At 37.8% G+C, this 23463-nt stretch overlaps 2 protein-coding genes across 2 annotated transcripts; one reads left to right on the forward strand and one right to left on the reverse strand.

Annotated features, from left to right (window-relative positions):
- Positions 1–542: 542 nt before the first annotated feature.
- On the reverse strand, positions 543–3260 carry LOC126825424 (E3 ubiquitin-protein ligase RNF170). Its single transcript, XM_050555111.2, has one exon. It carries the CDS (start codon positions 2650–2652, stop codon positions 1858–1860), a length of 795 nt encoding a protein of 264 aa, XP_050411068.1. The 5' UTR covers positions 2653–3260; the 3' UTR covers positions 543–1857.
- Positions 3261–10307: 7047 nt separating this feature from the next.
- Positions 10308–23463, forward strand: LOC126825422 (uncharacterized). Its single transcript, XM_050555109.2, has 2 exons — positions 10308–10448; positions 18005–23463. Exons 1-2 carry the CDS (start codon positions 10364–10366, stop codon positions 18865–18867), a joined length of 948 nt encoding a protein of 315 aa, XP_050411066.1. The 5' UTR covers positions 10308–10363; the 3' UTR covers positions 18868–23463.

Below are 23463 nucleotides of genomic sequence, written 5' to 3' on the forward strand. Positions count from 1 at the left end.
ACTTAGCGGTAAGTTAGTAACAAATTTTGTAAGGATCACTTTTTTGACATATGTAACACATGGTAACAAATGTATAAATGAAATTAATATTACTGGGTAACTGGCACCGGAAGTGACATAAGTTCAAGGGTAATGTGGCACCGGTGAAACCCGTCATTACTGCATCGCAGTTCTAGTTTCATATTATGATTGTTATTGATTTGGTTATTATTTTTTGTGAACCTTAGGGGCAGTGGCTGAAGGGCAGAAAATTTGACTCAATATCCTGGCTTTTGAGATCATTGCTGAGAGCAAATTCTTGTGAACGAGAGGATCAGAAATCCATTTTAATATTGGCACATGAACCGCATGCCAGAATGCTTTCGACTGCCATTTTTAATGAAGTGACTCGATGAACAAGGTTTAACATATCCCACTGGATAATACTACCTGTGCACACTGGAATAATCAGACGCCAAAGACTCTGACTGCCATTCAATTTGGACTCTTCGCTTATTTTGTCGAAAATAACTTATTATAAATTTCAGCAAAAACAGAAACGATTGAATGTAAATCAGTTTATATACATTCATATTACATTATTATATGCATTGCAAGCCATTTGTGTCCATTTCTAGGTGCCAAAGAATAGAGATTTAGCTCCTTTAAATGTTGCAATTATGATACAATTTTCCTGAAATTTTTGTCAGTTGTTTAGCTTGTAACTCCTCAGACAATTTAGCAGCTGGTGGGCATGTTTCATTGCCTGCCAAAGTGTGTCTTACCTACTAGCGAAAAACACCCTCCCACCCCCACCCCCACACATACTAATGTTTGTTTAATATGGAAATAATTACCATACACTACTAGTGTACACAGTACCAAATAATTTAAATGAAAGGCACTGTGTGTTCTGACATTTGTTTCAGCTGTTGTATTTAAAAAAAAGATTAATAATTTACCGAGACGCAATGAAAATGCAGCACATCTCGTTTGAGAGACACACTGTAACAACATCAGATCACAACAAATGACAATAACAATTTCGTGTTTGTGTGAACACACCCCAGATCAATTCTCTAATTCGGCAGACTGGAAATGTTGAAAATCATGATCTGGTGCAGACAGGGGTTATAAAAATTTAAAATGTGTTTCAAAAAGAAAGGGCCAGTACAACTTTTATAGTTCTGTATCTGTGGAATACGCAATGATATGCTAAGGTTGACATCTGAATTCTGAAAGTGCAACATTAATTCAAGACGGTGTGAGCATCAGAGCCATCAGCTGAAGTTTTGGATGCCATCACACTACCATCCAGTGCCTGGCTGATTGTTTCCAGCAGAATAGAGATTGGCAAAAAGGCTGGACAGCCATGCATAACATTCACCTTAACAAGACTAGCATATTATCTGTCAACATCTGCAGGATTGCATTTTGCCAGCTTCCCATACTGCTATGGGGTCATCAGTGCTGGCACTATTTGCTGCCGACTACACTCTCCTTGAGCACAATACTCTCCATGTATCTTTTTGAAATTGATTCTGACTATACTCTGCTGGACTGCGTGCCAGACTGCCTTACATTGGACCAATTCTGACTAGACGCCATCACTAACTTTGGATTTTTACCCCTTGTGCCCACTTCTCACTGTACCTAGTGTAAACGGTAAAGCAATGTTGTTATGGCCCCTGATGTTTGTTGTCACACAAAAACTGCATTAAGTCCCGCCAACACTTCCAGTCAAATCATTGGGGTGTTTTCATTGCATTGCAGTATATTACTAGACATTCTTACATTACAATTAAACATTACTGGCAGAGTAATTTAATACATTGTGTTTATAATAATAATAAAAGCCTTAAGCTTACAAAAAGAATTCTATAAGGCTGTACCATTATCGGCAGTTGGTCTGCCTCTATTTTCAACAACTCTTCTATAAATAAGACTAACATAAATAGCTAATAACAGTATGATAAAAATATCATCTAGAAAACCAAGAAGTCCGAACATTGATTCTGGTATGATATCAAACGGTGAGATAAAATATAATAAGGCAGCAATACAACACATTACAACTCGTAATCTAAACATCCACAACAATCCACCCACAGTAAAAAATTCAGAGAAGGCATGACGCAGAAGTGTAGGTAAATCTCGCACATAATCTAAAAACGGACGAGGTTCACCAGAAAATCTGGCATTATAATGATTTATTGCACCCTGAATTAAAGTTCTTTCGGCCGAAGGAGTCTGAACTTCTTCTTCTGTAAAATTGAAAAGCATAATTGTAACAGCTTGCCTACACACCGGGCATTTTACTCCCCCTAACCAATGTCCATGTTCCCAATATGCTACGAAACAGCTACTGCAAAAAACATGTCCACAATTAGTTTCTGAAGCAAATACAGCATCCCCCAGACATATTGGACATGTAAACTGATTATTATGATCTCTTCTGGCTCTTGATGGTGTTCTGGCACTCAAATGTTCTCTGGTTGCTGCCACATTAATGGCACTGTCGGGGTGAATATTGTTTGAACGCTCTTCATTTTGTATCTTCCATACAAAGTAAATCAGAGGTATGAGTATCCCCAAAAACGCTGCAAAACCATACAGAATTTCATTACCTACCCCTTCTATGAGGTTAGTTTTACGCAAATAATAACCTGACATTTTCTTATTCTCTATAGTGCTGGCACGATATATCGTTGAATTATCGTGATTCACCTTCTCACAATTCACATATTGAATCACGATCACTGAATCGATGCATCACGATTCTTTTTTTATGTTTTTTTTTTTTTTTTGTGGCTTCAGTAAGTAACCTAGCTGTCACCGTAATTATCAACATCACACATTATCCATCATAGGTACACTAATGACTAAAACTCTTAAATTATTTTGGACCTTATCAATAGGCCTATTGTGATATAAAACAGTTTTATTTTTCTGAGATCAGCAGGACTAATCACTAGGCCTAATAATAACAATAAAAATCAATTTCAGTCCTACTCATTCGTACATTTTTCTCTTGTTTTGGTAAATATTGACCTGGTACGAATCGTATCGTAGCACCTGAATCGCGATACTAAGGGCCTACATGTATCGCATCATGACTGCAGTGGCAATACTCAGCACTATCTATCTTAAACAATCACTGAAAATCCATTAAAAAACCCCCACAAGAATTGTAAAACGTACTTTGTATTGTAGATTTCCTACATGGTCAAGGATGCTTTCGGGTCAAGTTCAAGGTTGGTGATGCATTCGGCAAACCTCATCTGATTCCAGTACCCTCGTATTTAGCGGCGCGTCGAATTACCCAATAACACCCAATAACACCCAGTAACACCCAATAACTCCAAAATAACACCCAATAACTCCAAAATAACAACCAATAACTACAATTTAGTTGAATTTAAAGTAGCTAAGTCTCTAACTCAATATCATCCAAAATCTTCAACTTTGAAAACACGAATTATTTGTCAAATTAAATCAACATTCATGTTGTGATCTTACCGGAAAAAAATGCGCTTTTGATATCCACTATTTAAAGGAGCTATATCGCTAGCATTTGGGACCTAGAAATTGACCAAAGTGGGTCGCAACGCATATAATACTGTAATATGGATGTATATAAACTGATTTGCATTCATTGGTTTCCGTTTTTACTCTAATTTCAAATCAGTCATGTTCGGCGAAATAAGCCAGCAGTTTCAATCGAATGCAAATTTCTAGCGTCTGGTTATTCCAGTCTACATACGCCGTTTGATTGGTGCAATGTGTCTAGCCTCGTCCCTCGAGTCTCTTGTTACAACTGGGGCTGAAGCGCATTATGGTACACGATTCGTGTACCAATGGTAAAATGTTTATTTTGTCTTAAATATTGGATATCAGAAGCCCATCTTTTTCCGGTAAGATCACAACATCAATGTTGATTTAATTTGACAAATAAATCGTGTTTTCAATGTTGAAGATTTTGGATGATATTGAGTTACAGACTTAGCTCCTTTAATACAAAATAAACATTTTACCATTGGTACACGAATCGTGTACCATAATGCGCTTTAGCCCCAGTTGTATCAAGAGACTCGAGGGACGAGGCTAGACACATTGAGCAAAATCAAACGGCGGATGTAGACTGGAATAACCAGACGCTAGAAATTTGCACTCGCTTGAGACTGCTGGCTTATTTCGCCGAACATAACTGATTTGAAATTGGAGTAAAAACGGAAACCATTGAATGTAAATCACAAAAACAAAACTATACAGTTATATGGGACAACAATCACTGGTTTATTATACACAAGCACGACGTTTCGATAAGTATTCTCTTATCGTTATCAAGCACAATGACATTTAGTAAACTTGAGGGTCTATATATATGTACAATGCGAAACCATTCTTATTACTAATCATTAGAAGAGTTCAACCAATCAACCAAGTCTCTAACTCAATCATCCAAAGTCATATACCAGGAAAAGACAGGCTTCTGATATCCAATATTTAAGACAGAATAAACATTTTACCATTGGTACACGAATCGTGTACCATAGTGCGTTTTAGCGTCATTTGCAACAAGTGACCAGAAAGAACGAGGCTAGACATAATCGACTGGAGAACCTGCTCAATAGACTCGAATAACCAGACGCTAGAAATTGCTATGGGGTTGAGACACAGGCCGTATTTCGCTGGACATAACTGATTTGAAATCAAAGAGTCAAAACGGAAACAATTGAATGTAAATCAGTTTATATACATTCATATTACAGAATTATATGCGTTGCAACCCACTTTTGTCAATTTCTAGGTCCCAAATGTATGATGGCCCATGGTCGCAATAGCGTTTTTTGGGTTATTTTTGGTATTTCATTTAAAATAATAAAAATATTAGTACAAAAAAAAAAAGAAACATTTTTTTTTTTTTTACAAAATAAAAAAAAATAATCTTTAAAAATTAAAAAAAAAATCTTTTTAAAAATTTAAAAAAAAAAAATCTTTTTAAAAAATTTAAAAAAAAAAAACTTTTTAAAATGAAAAAAAAATCTATATATATATATATATATATATATATATATATATATATATATAAAAATAATAAAATATATTTTAAAAAAATAAAAAAGAAATAATATTTAAAAAAAAATTAAATGAAAAAAAAAAAAAATTGAAAAAGAAAAGATGAAAAATAATTCCCGACGTGGCCCATCGTCGCAATAGTGTCTTGAGTATCCAGACCCAGTATACAGCTATCATTAGACTAGAGCGACCAGAAACATTTTGTGGCCCATTGTTGCAGTAGTATCTCGATTATTATGTGTGGGATCTATGAAGAACGTATAAACTCGAACGACAAGAAACGAGTCTGTAGTTATCTCACGTCAACATAATTGTAGATACTTCAATTTTGATTAGCTAAGCACTAAAATAAATCTAATATTATCTATTATCCAATCAAATACTAAAATCTGAATTTTATCTTAGTAAAACAGGCCCCAGACGAAGTCCACGTAGGCTATCATGCTCCATTTTGTCTTTGAAATTGATGTTGTCCGACATCGCACTTTCGCACCTCTTACCCGTTCCTGTGGTCGTAGCGGGGGACTAGCGATGACCTCAGGGAGAGCAGGGGTTTCACAAACACTGAAGCTAAAATCACTAACATAGATTTTAAAATCAAAGTGAAATTTTAAATTTATGCGTTTCACGAAGATCGATTGTAACTTAAAATTTAATTTTAATAGATTTTAGTTAAAATTACTTGTGCCTTGATGTGAGGTAACTATAGACTGGTTTCTTGTCGCTCGAGTCTATACCATACGTTCTTCATAGATCCCACACAGGATAATCTGAACGACAGACCCACGATGTTTGACAGGTCACCCTACTCCTTGTCACGTACAACCGGGGATTCGAAATCACGCCAGTTGACTTAATGACGGGCTTTATGATATGACAGGCTTTATGATACAGCGCGCACGTGCCAACCATTCGCCCCCCCCCCCCCCGGCTACTTAGTAGTAGTAGGCCTATACTTCGAGGATTAGTTTCAAAGTTGTTAACTACTTTTGAAATTCGACCTCAGGGAGACCAAGTGTTTTAAAAACATTACATAAGCCTTTTGAGGGGAGAATAGGCCTTGCGCACTAGTAGGCCGAATGGTGTCATTAAAGTCAATGACTTCAAACGTCATTATGTATGTAGGCCTAGTTCTAGTTAGACTGGATAAACTAGTCTAAATGACGCTAGGCTTCTATAGTCTATTAATTATACATTTCTATTGACTTGCATATGTATAAATACATATATCCAAGTCCATAGACGTCATGGGTGGAAAAATTGTGTTTCACGTGTTGATGTCTGTTTACCTTTTTCCTTTCGGAAGGGGAGATAACTACAAACTCGTTTCTTGTCGCTCGCGTCATGCCACATAGGATAATCGAGACACTATAGCAACAATGGGCCACGAGGTATTTCTGGTCACTCAAGTCGAATGATAGCTGTCGTAGGCTGATTTTATACCGAGTCTGGATAATCAAGACACTATTACGACGATGGGCCACGTGCAGAATTCTTTTTTTGATTTTTTCTATTTCACTTATTTTTTTTTTTAATTAAAATGTTATTTTTTTTATAGATTTTTTTAATCTTAAATATTTTATTAATTTTTTTTATATAGATTTTTTTATTTTAAAAAGATTTTTTTTTTTTCTTAAATTTTAAAAAGATTTTTTTTTCTTTTTAATTTAAAAAGATTTTTTTTTCTTTTTAATTTAAAAAGATTTTTTTTTCTTTTTAATTTAAAAAGATTTTTTTTTCTTTTTAATTTAATCAAATTGTTGTAAATGCGAGGTCGATAGCATGCGAACACACACGTCTGCGTATCGCTACAGCAAACATGATCGGAAAAAATAACGTACTGGCGTTGGGTATGCTTATGGCAGTAACAATATTTAAAAAGTTTTTTTTCCTTAAATTTTAAAAAGATTTTTTTTTATTTTGTAAAACAAAAGAAAAAAAAATGTTTTTTTTTTTTTACTTTTATTTTTTATGATTTTAAATGAAATACAAAAAATAACCCCAAAAACGCTATTGCGACCATGGGCCACCATACAAATGTTAGCGATTTAGCTCCTTTAAGAAGCATCGCTGCTTTGTGTCCAAATCGGAGGGAGATAACTCGTATATGTGATTTTTGTTGACAAGAAATTAATAACACCCAATAACTGCTCAATAACTGCCCAATAACACCAAATTGTTGACTTTGGAAGTACAAAATAGCAATTTAGTTGAATTTAAAAGCCTCGCAACGTTGAGCCCAAATCAGAGTTTTACGCTCATCGCCTGAAGGGAGATAACACCCAATAACTGCTCAATAACACCCAATAACTGCTCAATAACACCCAATAACTGCCCAATAACACCAAATTGTTGACTTTGGAAGTACAAAATAACAATTTAGTTGAATTCAAAAGCCTCGCAACGTTGAGCCCAAATCAGAGTTTTACGCTCACTCGCCTGAAGGGAGATAACTCGTGTATGTGATTTTTGTTTACAAGAAATTAATGTATGCAGCGATGCTTCTTAAATTCAACTAAATTGTTATTTTGTGTTTCCAAAGTCAACATTTTGTAGTTATTGGTTGTTATTTTGGAGTTATTGGGCAGTTATTGGGTGTTATTGGGCAGTTATTGGGTGTTATTGGGCAATTATTGGGTGTTATTGGGTAATTCGACGCGCCCGTATTTAGTTCTATATGATGCCATTAAATGCCTACATCTAGCCTCGGTTGTATGACGAAGCCCGCCATTGGAACTACTTTCAAGGTCCCGATTTACCAACGGCGTTGCCCATGACGACGCCTTTGAAGAATGTTTTATCATACAAATATTTCAAAGTCTGAAGCTGTGATTCTTTCAAGCAGAGAGAGGAAGAGAAATGGGATTTAACGTCCACTTAACACAAACTAGTCATTTCGGGACTAACATATGGTTTAATTTTATTTCAACAACTCGCTTGCGCGTAGGGGTGTTTAGCAGTGGGAGGAAACCGGAGGACCCGGAGAAAACCCACGAGGTTGGACAGGCGACCCTACTCCTTGTCACGTACAACCGGGGATTCGAAACCACGCCAGTCGACTCAATGACAGATTTTATGATACAGCGCGCGCACGCTAACCATTCAGCCATCCACCCACCCCTCTTTCAAGCAGAGCCTCGTCTAAAGATGTGGTCGTGCGCGGCAATGTCGGGCGAAGCACGACCCGCGAGCACCGTAGGTGCGAGCCGCGCGATCGTGAGAGCCCGCGCGGGGGGTATGGGGGGCCCTCCCCCTGAAAATTTTGAAAATTGACTCCCTTAGACTTAAAAAATAGTTTCGGAGATTTGATACACGATTAGTTTTGGCATCTTGTTAAACCATGGATTGATTAATACACTGTAAAATCGAGATCAAAACACCGCTGACAGAAATATACCCATAAAACAATCAGAAAGACGATTTTGTAAACCTAAATGTCAGTGATTTTCAAAACGTATGTATGTTGTCGCCCAGTCTTCAACTTTTGGGCTCAGTAGGCGGCACAGTTTGGCAAGTGCGTGGCGGCGGCGCCGCCTCACCATGTTAAACCAGGCTCTGCTTTCAAGTTTATCCGATTTTCTTCAAACAAGGACAACTTTGCAATGAAAATTCTACACGCTTCGAACGACGCAATTTTGATAACTTCTTTTTAAAAGCGGCAAGTTTTCAAATAAGTAAACCGGTGCCGCATCGCCATTGTAAAGGTGTGGATACATATCGCCACTCGGCAAACAGCAGATTCCAGTACCCTACATCTAGATGTACAATCTGTTTCACAGAGAGTTACGGAAGTGTTCTAATATCTCTGTAAAAGTTGACCGCTTTCAACACGTGGCTTCACAGCACGCGGCGTCAATCATTGGCTCAATGGCGCGTGCATTGTTTACATAAGACGTTACTAGTTCGGGCAGAATGGTGCCTTGTACTCGTTGTAATACCCATTTACACTAAATAGGAAATAATTTTTACCTACAAATACATAAAGGAGCTAAATCGCTAATATTTGGGACCTAGATATTGACCCAAATGGGTCGCAACGCATATAATAATGTAATTTGATTGTATATAAACTGATTTACATTCAATTGTTTCCGTTTTGACTCTTTGATTTCAAATCAGTTATGTCCAGCGAAATACGGCCTGTGTCTCAACCCCATAGCAATTTCTAGCGTCTGGTTATTCGAGTCTATTGAGCAGGTTCTCCAGTCGATTATGTCTAGCCTCGTTCTTTCTGGTCACTTGTTGCAAATGACGCTAAAACGCACTATGGTACACGATTCGTGTACCAATGGTAAAATGTTTATTCTGTCTTAAATATTGGATATCAGAAGCCTGTCTTTTCCTGGTATATGACTTTGGATGATTGAGTTAGAGACTTAGCTACTTTAAACATGCATTATGCAAGAGCAAAATCTGCTTATTACAAGTCTTTCTTTAGGCCTGAAATGTTATCTAAATTATCAATTAGACATTAATTAACTTATCCAGACCATAATCATCTCTCTATGTCAAGGCTAGCCTTCGATGTTGGCTGGATTAGATTCCTATATGCCGCTTAACGGCAATTGATAATTAAATCAAAACAGTGGATAATCGAGACTATGCTGTTTATATTAATGATTTTAGTAATGATGACCGAGACTATGCGAAAATTTCACCCGCTTCGTTCTCGGCTCATAGTGGATCAATTTGACTGAAATTTTCAGCAAATTACCTTTACACTATCTAGTTTTTAACTATTATAGCGAGAACTGTCATCTCTTTATCTTATCTCCCATAATGTATCTTTAAACGTCTTTATTTATTTTTCTAATACATAAAAAAATGTTTTAGAATTTAGTTTGTCGGTGGAAAAAAGTTAATATTTGTGACTCATTAAGTCGCATCGATCTCATCCTTATTAGTGATTGTAGCGGCCAAGCGAATATTCACTTCTGATCAGGCCTGGAGGTCGGGTGTTCGATCCCTGCATTGGCCGAGAAATTCCATCCTGATTTTCCGGCGCGGTTTCCCCTTGTCGGATCAGCTGTCTAGTCGTCGGATGGGACGAAAAACGGAGGTCCCGTGTACATATTGGCGTGCACGTAAAAGATCCCTTGACAGTTGGAATTCGATATAAGAGTAGACCATAGTGTCCGAGCAAAATTTCCCTCATCAGCACACTGTATGGCGTATGCCCGTCTTCATTAGCCCAGTTAAACCCCATATATATTTCATTTCATTTCATTTACTTCTGATCAGTGTGCTAGATGTATGTGACCAAGTGATCAAGTCACAAAATTATAGTCTTGCTTGGTCCGGTCGGATGTCACATGTTGCCTCACTTTCACATGTCCGCCATTTTATTATCAAACTTGTAGCAACAACAGTTTTGGAACACCCAGTCAGAGGTGATTTAACAATGTTTATTTTGTATATTTTATTCGCTTTCAGTGCTATTAACTAAGACCTGTACAGGTAGATTTATATTTGTGGTGCAAATACTTAATATTAAGTCAATATATTCTCATTTATTGAAAGAAGCACTCAACTCATGTCCCGCGCTGTTCACGATCTTTGACCTATGTCAGATTTCTTGATTTTATGCAGAATTGGTAATAGTTTGTATGACAATTGTTGTCTTCTGCTGTCATACAAGATTCTAAATAATGTAGGTTGTTTGTTGATGAGGGTTAATTGTGATATTAGACGGTATTTTATTTATCCTGAAGTCATATGTAAAGACATGTTATGAATTGAAAGCCACGCGTTTTATGATTGAGGGGAGACGACTCTTCTATGACCCCTGTTTCATCATTAGCCATGTGTTTGGAATTTGTAGTATACAGGCTTAAATAGGCAGGTTACCGGTGTGCATGTCGTATAGTTACTTTTTGAGTGTAATTCTCAATATTTATTTGAATCCCTAAATAGTCAATTAATTATTAATACTATAATGGTGTTAGGCTTTTGACTTTATGTACATGTAAACGTCAAAGGGTTTTCAAGCACTCTTATACAGGGACATGAGGCATCTGCAGCAATTGATGTTTGTCAACCCTCCTTCACATTGTTGGATTATGTAAATATTTGTTAACAAATTAAGAGCTTTGGGTGGCCGAGTGGTCTGACGCATGAGCTTGGATCATATGTTCTGTCAATGACTCGGGTGGCATGCTTTGGATCATGCACTTGTACATGTATGTGACAGGATTGGGGTCGTCTGCCTAACCTCAGGGGTTTTATCAGGGCATTCTGGTTCCTACAAATGTACCATTGTTAAGATCCCCTATGTGCAGGTGAATTTATAATGCGTGTCCTGGAGTGGCCCAGATCATGTTGAGCGGTTGTTAGCCCCATCTCTTTTATCAAGTCAACTTCATGATGTAACAAATTTATTAATGTTGTTTTTTTGTACTCTCAGGGTTGTTACTCCACCCTTTTTTTTGTATGTTTAATAGATTTAAAAATTAAATCTTATTGTATTAACAACATGGTTTTTGTTAATTCCCCTTGGTCACACGTAGAACAGTGATTCTCAACCAGTGTGTCGCGAGATCTTCCTAAGTGTGTCGCGATATTTTGAACGGCGCGCTAAGAAAATGCGAAAAGCGACTTGATCCCAATTGAGTATTCTCTGGTGACTACTGGTACGTTCATAGCTGTGTTTTTCTTTATTTAGTTTGAGTTTCTATGTGGCTATAACTAGTCTCTGTCTACGGTTGTATGCCGTCTACGACTTGCCATATTTTTATTTTGCAAAATTCAAATATATATTTCGGGGGGTTAGATGGCCGAATGGTTAGCACGTGCGTGCTGTGTCATACGGCCTGTCATTGAGTCAACTGGTGTAGTTTCGAATCCCCGGTTGTACGTGACAAGGAGAAGGATCGCCTGTCCAATCTCGTGGGTTTTCTCCGGGTCCTCCGGTTTCCTCCCACTGCTAAAGACCCCTACGCGCAAACGAATTAATGAAATAAAATTAAACCATATGTTGGTCCCGAAATTACCTAGTTTGTGTCGAGTGGACGTTAAACCCCATTTCTCTCTCTCTCTCAAATATTTTTCATGTATATTTAGCCAGGTGTGCCGCTATTTTGTCATGTGTTCCAAGGTGTGCCGTTGCCCAAAAAGTGTTAAGAACCACTGATATTGTAGAGTAACGGAATCTACCGAGGTTTGCCGAGTGGCTCATCAAAATAAGGGATGGAACTCTTGTTTGTAAACGGACTGAGACTAGCAATTATTTGCCCATTGACTTCAATGTTAAATGACTGTAACATCACAGTCTGTAGCTTTTTGCTCAACATTCCGTTGGTTCCAATCTTTATAGGAACAATGGGGACCACATTTGGCAATATCCTCATCATAAATTTGTAGGGGGTTGACCATTTAGATTTTTTGGTACAGGAATTTGAAGTTGACTCGGGTGAAAATCTCATTTCCGACACAATGATTGCTCTGCAGAAAGACACTTTACACCCCCTATCCCTCCGCTGTAATATCATCAGTATTACCCAAAACTGCTATGAAATTGCAAATTTGATCCCTTTTCTCCAATTCTAGACCAAACAGTCAACCCAAAAGTGCAAGAAGAGGGGAGAAAAAAAATAAGGGAAAAGTTGTCTATTTATAACTCGCACTACATCATGAAATAAGGGGAAATAATTACTAGTCTTAGTCCAAACTGGTCTCGAGCCACTATGGTGGCCTATCGTTACCATTCCGGGGCCTGTTTTACGAAATTTTAACTAAGATAAAAATCCAAATTTTAGTAATTTGATTGGATAATATTAGATTGATTTTAGTGCTTAGCCAATCAAAATTGAAGTATCTACTAAAATTTGGATTTTATCTTTAGTTAGAATTTCGTTAAACAGGGCTCAGGAATTTAACAAAATTTCTTTAAAAACCTAAATAAAACTAAATGAAAATGAAAAACAAAGTCAAAATCCAAAGTAAAATAGAAACAAAAGTAAAAGTAAAATCAAAAGCAAAGGTTAAAGCAAAAGTTAAATCAAAAGTAAAAAGTAAATCAAAAGTAAAAGTAAATCAAAAGTAAAACCAGAATGTAAATTAAAATCAAAACACAAATGACAACTAAAATCATTTTTAAAAGTAATTTGAAATGTAAAACAAAAGTAAAAGTGAAACACAAAATAAACATATTTGTCGGCCTATCGCTATCATTCAACTTTTCTTTTTTCACGCAAAAGTAAAATAAAAATTTTGGGTCGGCCTATCATTCATGTCACGTGATTAACCTATAGCCTAAACAGGAAAGCAGGTTAAGTAAACAGGGTTATTAAGTCTACCTTTTATTTCATAGATATCCTAAAAATATGGTGGCCGATAGTGGCCATGTTAAATATCACCCTTTTCATAACGCGACAACACATCACGGCAGTATTGACGCAATCACACGACACTATACTCCGTCGTAACATCGTGTTATTTTTGTCGTAACATCGACTTGTCGGCTTAGTCTCTTTCTACAAGTCACAAAAATACAGCTGTACTCATTACATCATATAAGTAGCAGATTAGATAAATATAAAAGAGATAATAGGAAAACGTTGATTAATTTGTTTTCCCAAAATAAAGAAGCATTCTGCGCCCAAAAGTAAATTATATTTGGTGTTATATTCAAAAAATCTAGATTTACAATAACAGGACCAGAGTGAGTTACCTATGTTAATTCCTTGAATAAGAAGTGGTGTCGGAGGTATCGAACAAGTAAGCATACATTACCTCGTGTACGACACCCACCAATACTTATAGGTGACTGGAGCGATAGTTTAGAAGGGATTTCAGAAGATTTCACATTTGTTTTATTACGAGGTGGGAAGGGAATTATAGAAAGCCTCAAATCAAGCCACAATCTTTAAAATCACTGCATTGGTGTAGCAGGTGCAGGAGAGGGTTTTTTTGTTCGTTTTTTTAAGGTGCAGAAAACTATTCATCCGTTTGGCATCACAAATGGGATCGGGGCCTAGATAATTAAAAATAGGCCCAATATTGCCTTCAACTATGAACACATTCTAAAAGTCCTACAAAAAAAAACAATTGCGTAGTTTTCAATGTGGATTTCCACGCTATTGGCATACACTTGCAGGCCTTCACGTAAAAGGAGCGCGATCGCTCTCGCTCTCCTGGGCGCGCCTGGATGTCGGTCAAGGTGCGCTTTTTATCGCTCGCCTCTGTAGCTAATTTGACTCTCCTCAACGAAGACGAATGTTAACTTGGGTCTCGGATCTCCATCGCTGTTTATTCTTTACTAGTCTTACCGTCGGATATATGAAATAGCCAGCGGTTATACCATAGAAATATGCGTCTGGTTAAGTTAGTCTATTTTGTGGTTGTGCTTAATATAACAGGACAGTTCATTGGGTCACTTGACGAAAATAGCCAATCAGAATGACCCTTCTAGTTGACGACTGTCGTCTTGGCAACTCTGACTTCCTGTCTCGTAAAAAAATGAATGGTTGCATGCTCTCAAATATTCTGAATGAAGTCTCTCATTCTTTCTACTTTATACCTACGTTTCGTTACGTTTTTGGTATGGAACTGTTTGGATAAAATGTCTGCCTCCGCTGAAAGTGACACAACTGATACACCAAGTCCAAATTCTCGTTCAGTCCAACTGAAAACATTTTTGCGGTGGAATACGGGGGGACAAATCGGTGTCAAGACGGACACAAATGGGCATCTTACAAGCGTTTGGTGTAAACTTTGTGCCAAACATTGTGAACAAGTTATCAAAGACACGAAAATATGAGGACAGGCAAAATCTGATGTGCAAAAATATATTTGTGGAATTGACTTTATAACTAAACATAATGTGATGAGACATTTGGGCTCAGCAGCCCACAAGACTGCAATTGAATATGAAAAACTTTGTTCTGGAACAGATAAAATAATTGATCTTGATCTAGATGATCCGGACACTGACAGCAATAATAGTAAACCCCATTTTGAAATCCCCCTACGACAACCAACGATTACAAAATCATTTCAAGACCTGTCAAATGATGCATATAGAAAACTTTTAGATGCAGCTTACACACTGGCTGTAGATGGATTGCCATTTAGCCATTTTAAAACTTTAGTTCAAGTTATGAAAAACTGTGGAGCAAGACTGATATCGAAATATGATAATTCCAACCGGGCTAGGGAATTTGTAAATTTCCTAGCCGATGCTGTTCGGGAAAAAATTACCAATGTTCTTAACTCAGTTACTTGCTTTTCTTTACTCACGGATGGGTCCCAAGCACGAAAAACGGGGAGTGAAAAAGAACTAGCATTTATCAAAGTCATTCACGACGGTAATCCAACTTTTTTGTGTGCTGCACTGTGTAACATTGATGAATACGGAGATGCAACTTCTGATAATTTGAAAACATCCATAGATGATATATTTCTGAAGACTCTTAATCTCAGTAAGGATGACTATGAACGAAAGTTAATAAGCTTTACAAGTGACGGCGCCTCTGTTAATACAGGCACTAAAAATGGTCTCATAAAACAAATGAAAGATGATAACAGGAACTGGTTGATTGACATTCACTGTGTTCTGCATAGACTTGAATTATCTGTAAAAGATTCACTTATGAAAAAAAGTGAATTTTGTGGTGTGTTCGATTTTATGGTTTTAATTTATTACCAGTTTAAGAGATCAGGAAAACTTACAAGACATTTTACGAAAATGTCAGAGATTTATGATACAAGAGTGCTGAGATTTCCAAAGGTGAACGGCACAAGATTTATTAGCCACCAGATTCGTGGACTAAACATTTTGATTGAAAATTGGGTAATTTTAGGCTTGACATTAGAAGACTGTATCAAAACGAACAAATGTGCCAAGACCACAGCCAAATTACAAGGAATTCTAAATAAACTTAAAGATTATTCATTTCTGTGTTTATGTGTGAACTACTATAATATTATTAAACCTTTGTCAGCTCTCTCTTTGTGTTTGGAGAAAGGTGATGTTATTGTGACTGAGGTGATGCCTTCATTAGAGAGAACAGTAAGTGAATTAGAAGAGTTGAAAGACAGTTTTATTCAAGAAAATCAAAAAGATTACCAGAAAGAAGTTTGTGAAGCAAGGGGTTTTCATTTAAATTCATCGGTATCAGCCTTTGGTAATTATCTTTCTTTATTTGTCTTTCTGCATCTGGAGACATTCTAATGACAAAAGTATAGCAGTTGCTACTAATTAATGAATGATAATATTGGTAATCTCAGTGTTAGTATATCAGACCAGTAAGCAAGGTCTTTCAAAAACATGTGAGTAAATTTCCTAGTATTCATGTCTATGATTGAAGGAAGAAAGCCTCTTTGAGTACATTCTTGACTGACGTTTAGTGACAGTAGGCTTAATTTGATACATGTATATATATACTATTCAAAAAAAGTAGGGGATATTTGATTTTGGGGGCATAATACTAAAATATGCAAATGACTACGAAAAAAGTCACTATAGAACCTAACAGAAGAAACATTTCCAGTTACATGTGACGCCCAAACGCACCAATAGCTACCGCATGGAATGCAGGTGATGCTTGGGATCATCATGGGGGTCCAACCCAAGATTTGCACGACTCTGACTTTGAATGTTACAGTCATTGTGGCATTGAATTCCAGGGTGGAAACATCAGTTTAATTGTTTTAGTGACCAGAAAACAAATTTTGATATGCGTCGGCTTACCCAAAATGAAAGGTTACGTGCCCTTGGCATGCTACAGATCGGCACAACACAGGCGGTTGTGGCGCGGACGATGAATGTTTCTCAGTCTGTCATAAGCAGGCTATGGTCCAGATACCGTGATACACAATCTGTACAGGACAGACCACGCTCAGGTCGACCAAGGGCGACAACTCAAGCCCAGGATCGATTTATCCGTACCTTGGCCTTGAGAAATCGTGTCATCACAGCAAATCAGATCAGCGCTCGTCTTCAAACAGACACTGGAGTGAGAGTGAGTGGCCAGACGATTCGGAATCGACTGCATAGGGGTCACCTTCGCGCCCGACGTCCTCGCGTGATCCCTTGTTTGAGAGATCATCACATTCATGCAATACGTCGTTGGTGTAGGGATCGTCAACACTGGGATAATCGAGGCTGGAGCAATGTGATGTTTTCAGATGAGTCAAGGTTCACTGTTGATTTTTTGGACAGACGTAGGAGGGTGTGGCGTCGGCGAAACGAGCGCTTCCAAGACGTTAACGTCATCAGACATGATCGATTTGGGGGTGGTTCTGTTATGGTGTGGGGAGGCATCACTGTTGCTGGAAGAACGGCTTTACATGTTGTTGCAGGGCGTGTTACAGGCCAGTACTACCGGGACAACATCTTGGCAGTCCATGTTGTGCCGTTCGCACGACGTCATGGCCGCCGTTTCATCTTCCAGGATGACAACGCAAGATGTCACAGGGCCAGGATCGTTACAGGTTACCTCCAACAACAGAACATCACCACATTACCATGGCCAGCACTGAGTCCCGACCTCTCCCCCATCGAGCATGTCTGGGACATGCTTGGACAGAGGTTACGTCAACGTCAACAACGTCCTGCCAATGTCCAAGAACTTGCTGCTGCGTTGCAACAGGAATGGGACAATCTGGACCAAAATGACCTTAGACGTCTCATTAGGAGTATGCCACGTCGGATCAATGCTTGTTTGGCAAACAGAGGAGGATTTACCCTTTACTGACTTGGTTGTGATGCTGTGGTAACTTTGCTGTTTGACCCCGGGTATCATTTTACCCTTATAATGGTCAGTCTGTGCCTTACTTAGTCTAACGAACATTTGGAATAAATCGATGAATGTGAACTTCATTTCATTTTGTCATTTGTTTCTTCGTCAGTTTCATTAGGTGACTTTAATAACACTTAAAAATCAAATATCCCCTACTTTTTTTGAATAGTATATATTAAAAAGTTCTATCAATTTATATTTTTCAGGCACCACAGAATATTCTATAAGTAAAGATGGTCTAAGATTGAATCATGGTAAACTGCAGGCTGATAAACAGGAGAAAACTGTTGTTACACTGACTGGAATTAAGAATATTGAGAAATCGTCATCCCCTGGTTGTGGTAGAGGCAACAGTACTGCAATTGATTCTGTTATAAATTGTTTAACGCAGAGATTTTCTTCCTTTAGGAACCAGGATATTTACAAATACATGTTCTGGGTAGACCCAGCTAACTGGTCTGATATAGACACTGAGATGGATGCTATCCGTTGGTGTTATGAACGTTTCCAAGTTACACTAGACTATGGAAAGATTGATTTTAGCAGAGTTAAAAGTGAATGGAAAGATTTCAAGAGAACTGTAGGTCATTTCTATTCAGGTGTTACAAGTGCTGTTAAACTGTGGCAAAAGATTTGTGCTTATAGGAAGTTACAATTTCCAAACTTAATTAAAATTGTGGAAATTTTGTTGTGTTTGGGTCCCAGTAACAGTACTGTAGAGGCAGGCTTCAGTCATTTAACTGGGATGCTGTCGGATAGAAGGCTTAGCCTTCATCACAGTTCTATGGAAGACTTGTTATTGATTAAAATCAACAATCTTGTATGGACAGAAAAAGAAAGAAATGCAATTCTAGAATCGGCTGTAAAGTCTTATATAAGTAGTAAAAGAAGAAAATGTGAATTGGACCCCCCTGCATCAACCAGTACAATGGAAGTTCATGATCATGATCATGATCATACAGATACATGTATGGACACTGAGTGTGACAACAGTGATACAGATGATGAAATTGATGAGCATGATAATTGTTCAGACATTGACAGTTTGTGGGACAGACTCATTGATTGACTTGTAAATGAACAGTCTGCCAGTTGTTGTTAATTACTTGACTGTGGTTTTTAGTTTATGTGGAAATGTCTCTTATTAAAAGCTGACTCTTTTACTCTTCATAACACAAGACACGTGTTCCTAACTTTTATTTATGGTTCATTTTAACACATGATAATAAATACTCATTCTTGATGACAATTAATACTTTTATCTTCTCATATAATCCACCATAGACCAGATATTTAGGCCCCTAATCAAAAATGAAAAAAAGCTCTCCTTAAGAGATTCAGGAGAGTTTTCTCAGGAGAGCGATTTACCCTTTTTGCAATTTTAGGAGAGCTTTTTTTGACTCTCCAAGTATTTATTCACGTGAAGGCCTGCACTTGCCATATCTGTTCAAACAGTGGCTCAGATATACCACAAATCGACTCTAGCATGTACCAAAGGCCCTAGATACGAGAACGTAGCTAAAAACGTTGAGATATACTGATGTGTTTGTTTTTAGCTACGATTGATGCCTTTAGTTCCAAGTGGCAAACTCAATTTCTTTATTAATGCATGTATCATCTTTAAAATAGATAAGTTTATGATATTATGATTAATTAAACTTACAGAGGCCAATGTAGTGGCACAACTGTCGCCTAACTCCAAATATTCGCGTTTAAATTAATGAAGCGTTGTTTTTGTCTGACATTTCACCGCCATCGAAATCCATTCATAGTTACTGTGCTTTCAATTGTCCTTTTGATTGGCTGTTATAAAAGCCTTATATTTAGCCCCGCCTTCATGATGACAGCCTATCGTTTAAAAAGATGGCGGTCCTAGTAACGGCTTAACGCCTCGATTTTAAAAACGACGATTTGTAACCGTTTCAGGTAGGATTATATGCTTAATTGTAGTTGGGTGTTGTAGAAATATTATAAATAACAATAATCAATCGTTGTTTTGATTAAAACTATTGTCAATTTTGTTTAAAAATGCCGGGTGTGAATCACTCCCGCAGGTGCAACGTTATAGGTAATGGGCTCCTGTCTTATCTCGAAACACGGAGGGTTGAGAGATTAAGGTTTGTTATCTACAAAGGCCCAAGAACCGAAAATATCCCCCCCCCCCGCACCACACACACACCCACACACACACACACACACACACACCCACACACACACACACACACACCCGCCCCTTTAACGATGCATACCGTGGGTTTTTATGCCACCCCAGGGATATCATTCCCCATACAAAATTACGTGTCACCACGCCCCTGGCAGAGAGGCCTGTACGCGAGACACAAGAAGCGAGCGTGGCACCGCGTGCATGATGCCTTGCGGAAACAAATTATTGACAAAAAAGTAGGTGTGGCCAAAACATCAATTGGTGCCTTCCTTAGTATATAATAAAGAATCAATATGCCAGGTTCAAGGGTGATCCAACTTAGCACTACCCCTTCGCTAAAATCAATTGTTGTTTTCGTGAGAGTAGAGGCGATCAGTGTGTCAAGTTTCATGATAATCGGTTAAGAATTGCGGCCGTAAAATATCGAAATGAAATTAAATGGGGTTTAACGTCCTACTGTTCTGCTTAGACTGGGCTGATGAAGACGGGCATACGCCATACTATGAGTAAAATATTGCCAGGACAGCGGCACTATATGGCCATTTTTATATATATATTAAACAATGATTATATGTGTTATCTAGAAGTCTATAGTGTTATGTTTTCTCGGTTTATTCCCACGAAGGCGCAGTTATTGACCGTAACGGATTAAACGAGGTCGTTTTCGACGACTTCGCGGGAATCCAGCTCCTAGGGATTAAAATGGATTAAAATTGTAACAATGGTGTTATAGATTGTTATGATAAGAATTTACACTTTCATAATCCCCAATGTAACTAATTAACCAACATTTTAGAATCATTTTTGGCATAAGAAATGAAAACATAACTACACTATAACAAAAATTAATTTAATTTCGCCAAATAAGACACCCTGTCTAAATACTCGACTAAAGTCAATTTCTCTTCCTCGTGTCTTCCTTTTAATTCCTGGAGCTGGCTTTGGATTTGAGCATATTTATATCTCTTCCTTGGTAGTTAATATTTTGTTCTTGTTGGAAAAATGTGATCATTTCAAAAACATTCGGATGGGCTTTTCCAACTATCTTCTTCATTCTTGCATGCCATCCTTCCAGAGTGTTGTTGGTTCAGAATGAACATAAATTCATAAAATCTTTAACGCCCTTAATTGGATCCTAATAGCAACATGCCTGTCTTCAAACGAAAGCCGACAAATCGATATCTGCGCCTTCGTGGGAAGGTTTAATTTTGGTCACGCTCTGTAACTGCGCCTTCGTGGGAATACACCGTTTTCTCGTAATCATTTTTTTAAATACCTTAATTGTCCATACCTTTCTAACCAGAGTAATTATTTTTAGATTAGGGTAAAAGATAACTCCTACGTGTTAAAATGATTTATATAATTAGTGAATAGTTATTATCATCTAATGATTGATGTTTTGTCATATATATAGTGTAACCAATATATGCATTATACTGTTATAGTCAATATGATACTGTGTATTAGTCGTGTTTATATTCTTATGATTTGAATGCAATATTTGTAAACCGCCAGTAGGAATACATTTAAATGTCTCTTACAGATATAGCCAGTGGCTGGAATTTGCACGGTAGGCCAGCGAATGGGAGAGAGAGAGAAATGGGGTTTAACGTCCACTCGACACAAACTAGGTCATTTCGGGACTAACATATGGTTTAATTTTATTTACATAATTCGCTTGCGCGTAGGGGTCTTTAGCAGTGAGAGGACCCGGAGAAAACCCACGAGGTTGGACAGGCGACCCTACTCCTTGCCACGTACAACCGGGGATTCGAAACCACGCCAGTCGACTCAATGATAGACTGTATGATACAGCGCGCGCACGCTAACCATTCAGCCCCCCCCCCCCCAGCGAATGGGACTGCGGCCAATAATCAGCGATCAAATCGCTGACATTGGCAAGCTACGTTCCGATGGCATAGAACCTCCTATCAGGAAAGAGGTCATCACTCCCGCAGGTGCAACGTTATAGGTAATGGGCTCCTGTCTTATCTCGAAACACGGAGGGTTGAGAGATTAAGGTTTGTTATCTACAAAGGCCCAAGAACCGAAAATATCCCCCCCCCGCACCACACACACACCCACACACACACACACACACACACACACACACCCGCCCCTTTAACGATGCATACCGTGGGTTTTTATGCCACCCCAGGGATATCATTCCCCATACAAAATTACGTGTCACCACGCCCCTGGCAGAGAGGCCTGTACGCGAGACACAAGAAGCGAGCGTGGCACCGCGTGCATGATGCCTTGCGGAAACAAATTATTGACAAAAAAGTAGGTGTGGCCAAAACATCAATTGGTGCCTTCCTTAGTATATAATAAAGAATCAATATGCCAGGTTCAAGGGTGATCCAACTTAGCACTACCCCTTCGCTAAAATCAATTGTTGTTTTCGTGAGAGTAGAGGCGATCAGTGTGTCAAGTTTCATGATAATCGGTTAAGAATTGCGGCCGTAAAATATCGAAATGAAATTAAATGGGGTTTAACGTCCTACTGTTCTGCTTAGACTGGGCTGATGAAGACGGGCATACGCCATACTATGAGTAAAATATTGCCAGGACAGCGGCACTATATGGCCATTTTTATATATATATTAAACAATGATTATATGTGTTATCTAGAAGTCTATAGTGTTATGTTTTCTCGGTTTATTCCCACGAAGGCGCAGTTATTGACCGTAACGGATTAAACGAGGTCGTTTTCGACGACTTCGCGGGAATCCAGCTCCTAGGGATTAAAATGGATTAAAATTGTAACAATGGTGTTATAGATTGTTATGATAAGAATTTACACTTTCATAATCCCCAATGTAACTAATTAACCAACATTTTAGAATCATTTTTGGCATAAGAAATGAAAACATAACTACACTATAACAAAAATTAATTTAATTTCGCCAAATAAGACACCCTGTCTAAATACTCGACTAAAGTCAATTTCTCTTCCTCGTGTCTTCCTTTTAATTCCTGGAGCTGGCTTTGGATTTGAGCATATTTATATCTCTTCCTTGGTAGTTAATATTTTGTTCTTGTTGGAAAAATGTGATCATTTCAAAAACATTCGGATGGGCTTTTCCAACTATCTTCTTCATTCTTGCATGCCATCCTTCCAGAGTGTTGTTGGTTCAGAATGAACATAAATTCATAAAATCTTTAACGCCCTTAATTGGATCCTAATAGCAACATGCCTGTCTTCAAACGAAAGCCGACAAATCGATATCTGCGCCTTCGTGGGAAGGTTTAATTTTGGTCACGCTCTGTAACTGCGCCTTCGTGGGAATACACCGTTTTCTCGTAATCATTTTTTTAAATACCTTAATTGTCCATACCTTTCTAACCAGAGTAATTATTTTTAGATTAGGGTAAAAGATAACTCCTACGTGTTAAAATGATTTATATAATTAGTGAATAGTTATTATCATCTAATGATTGATGTTTTGTCATATATATAGTGTAACCAATATATGCATTATACTGTTATAGTCAATA

The sequence above is a fragment of the Patella vulgata genome, chromosome 6 (genome assembly GCF_932274485.2).
Source record: "Patella vulgata chromosome 6, xgPatVulg1.2, whole genome shotgun sequence".
In the NCBI taxonomy this organism is placed as follows: domain Eukaryota; kingdom Metazoa; phylum Mollusca; class Gastropoda; family Patellidae; genus Patella; species Patella vulgata.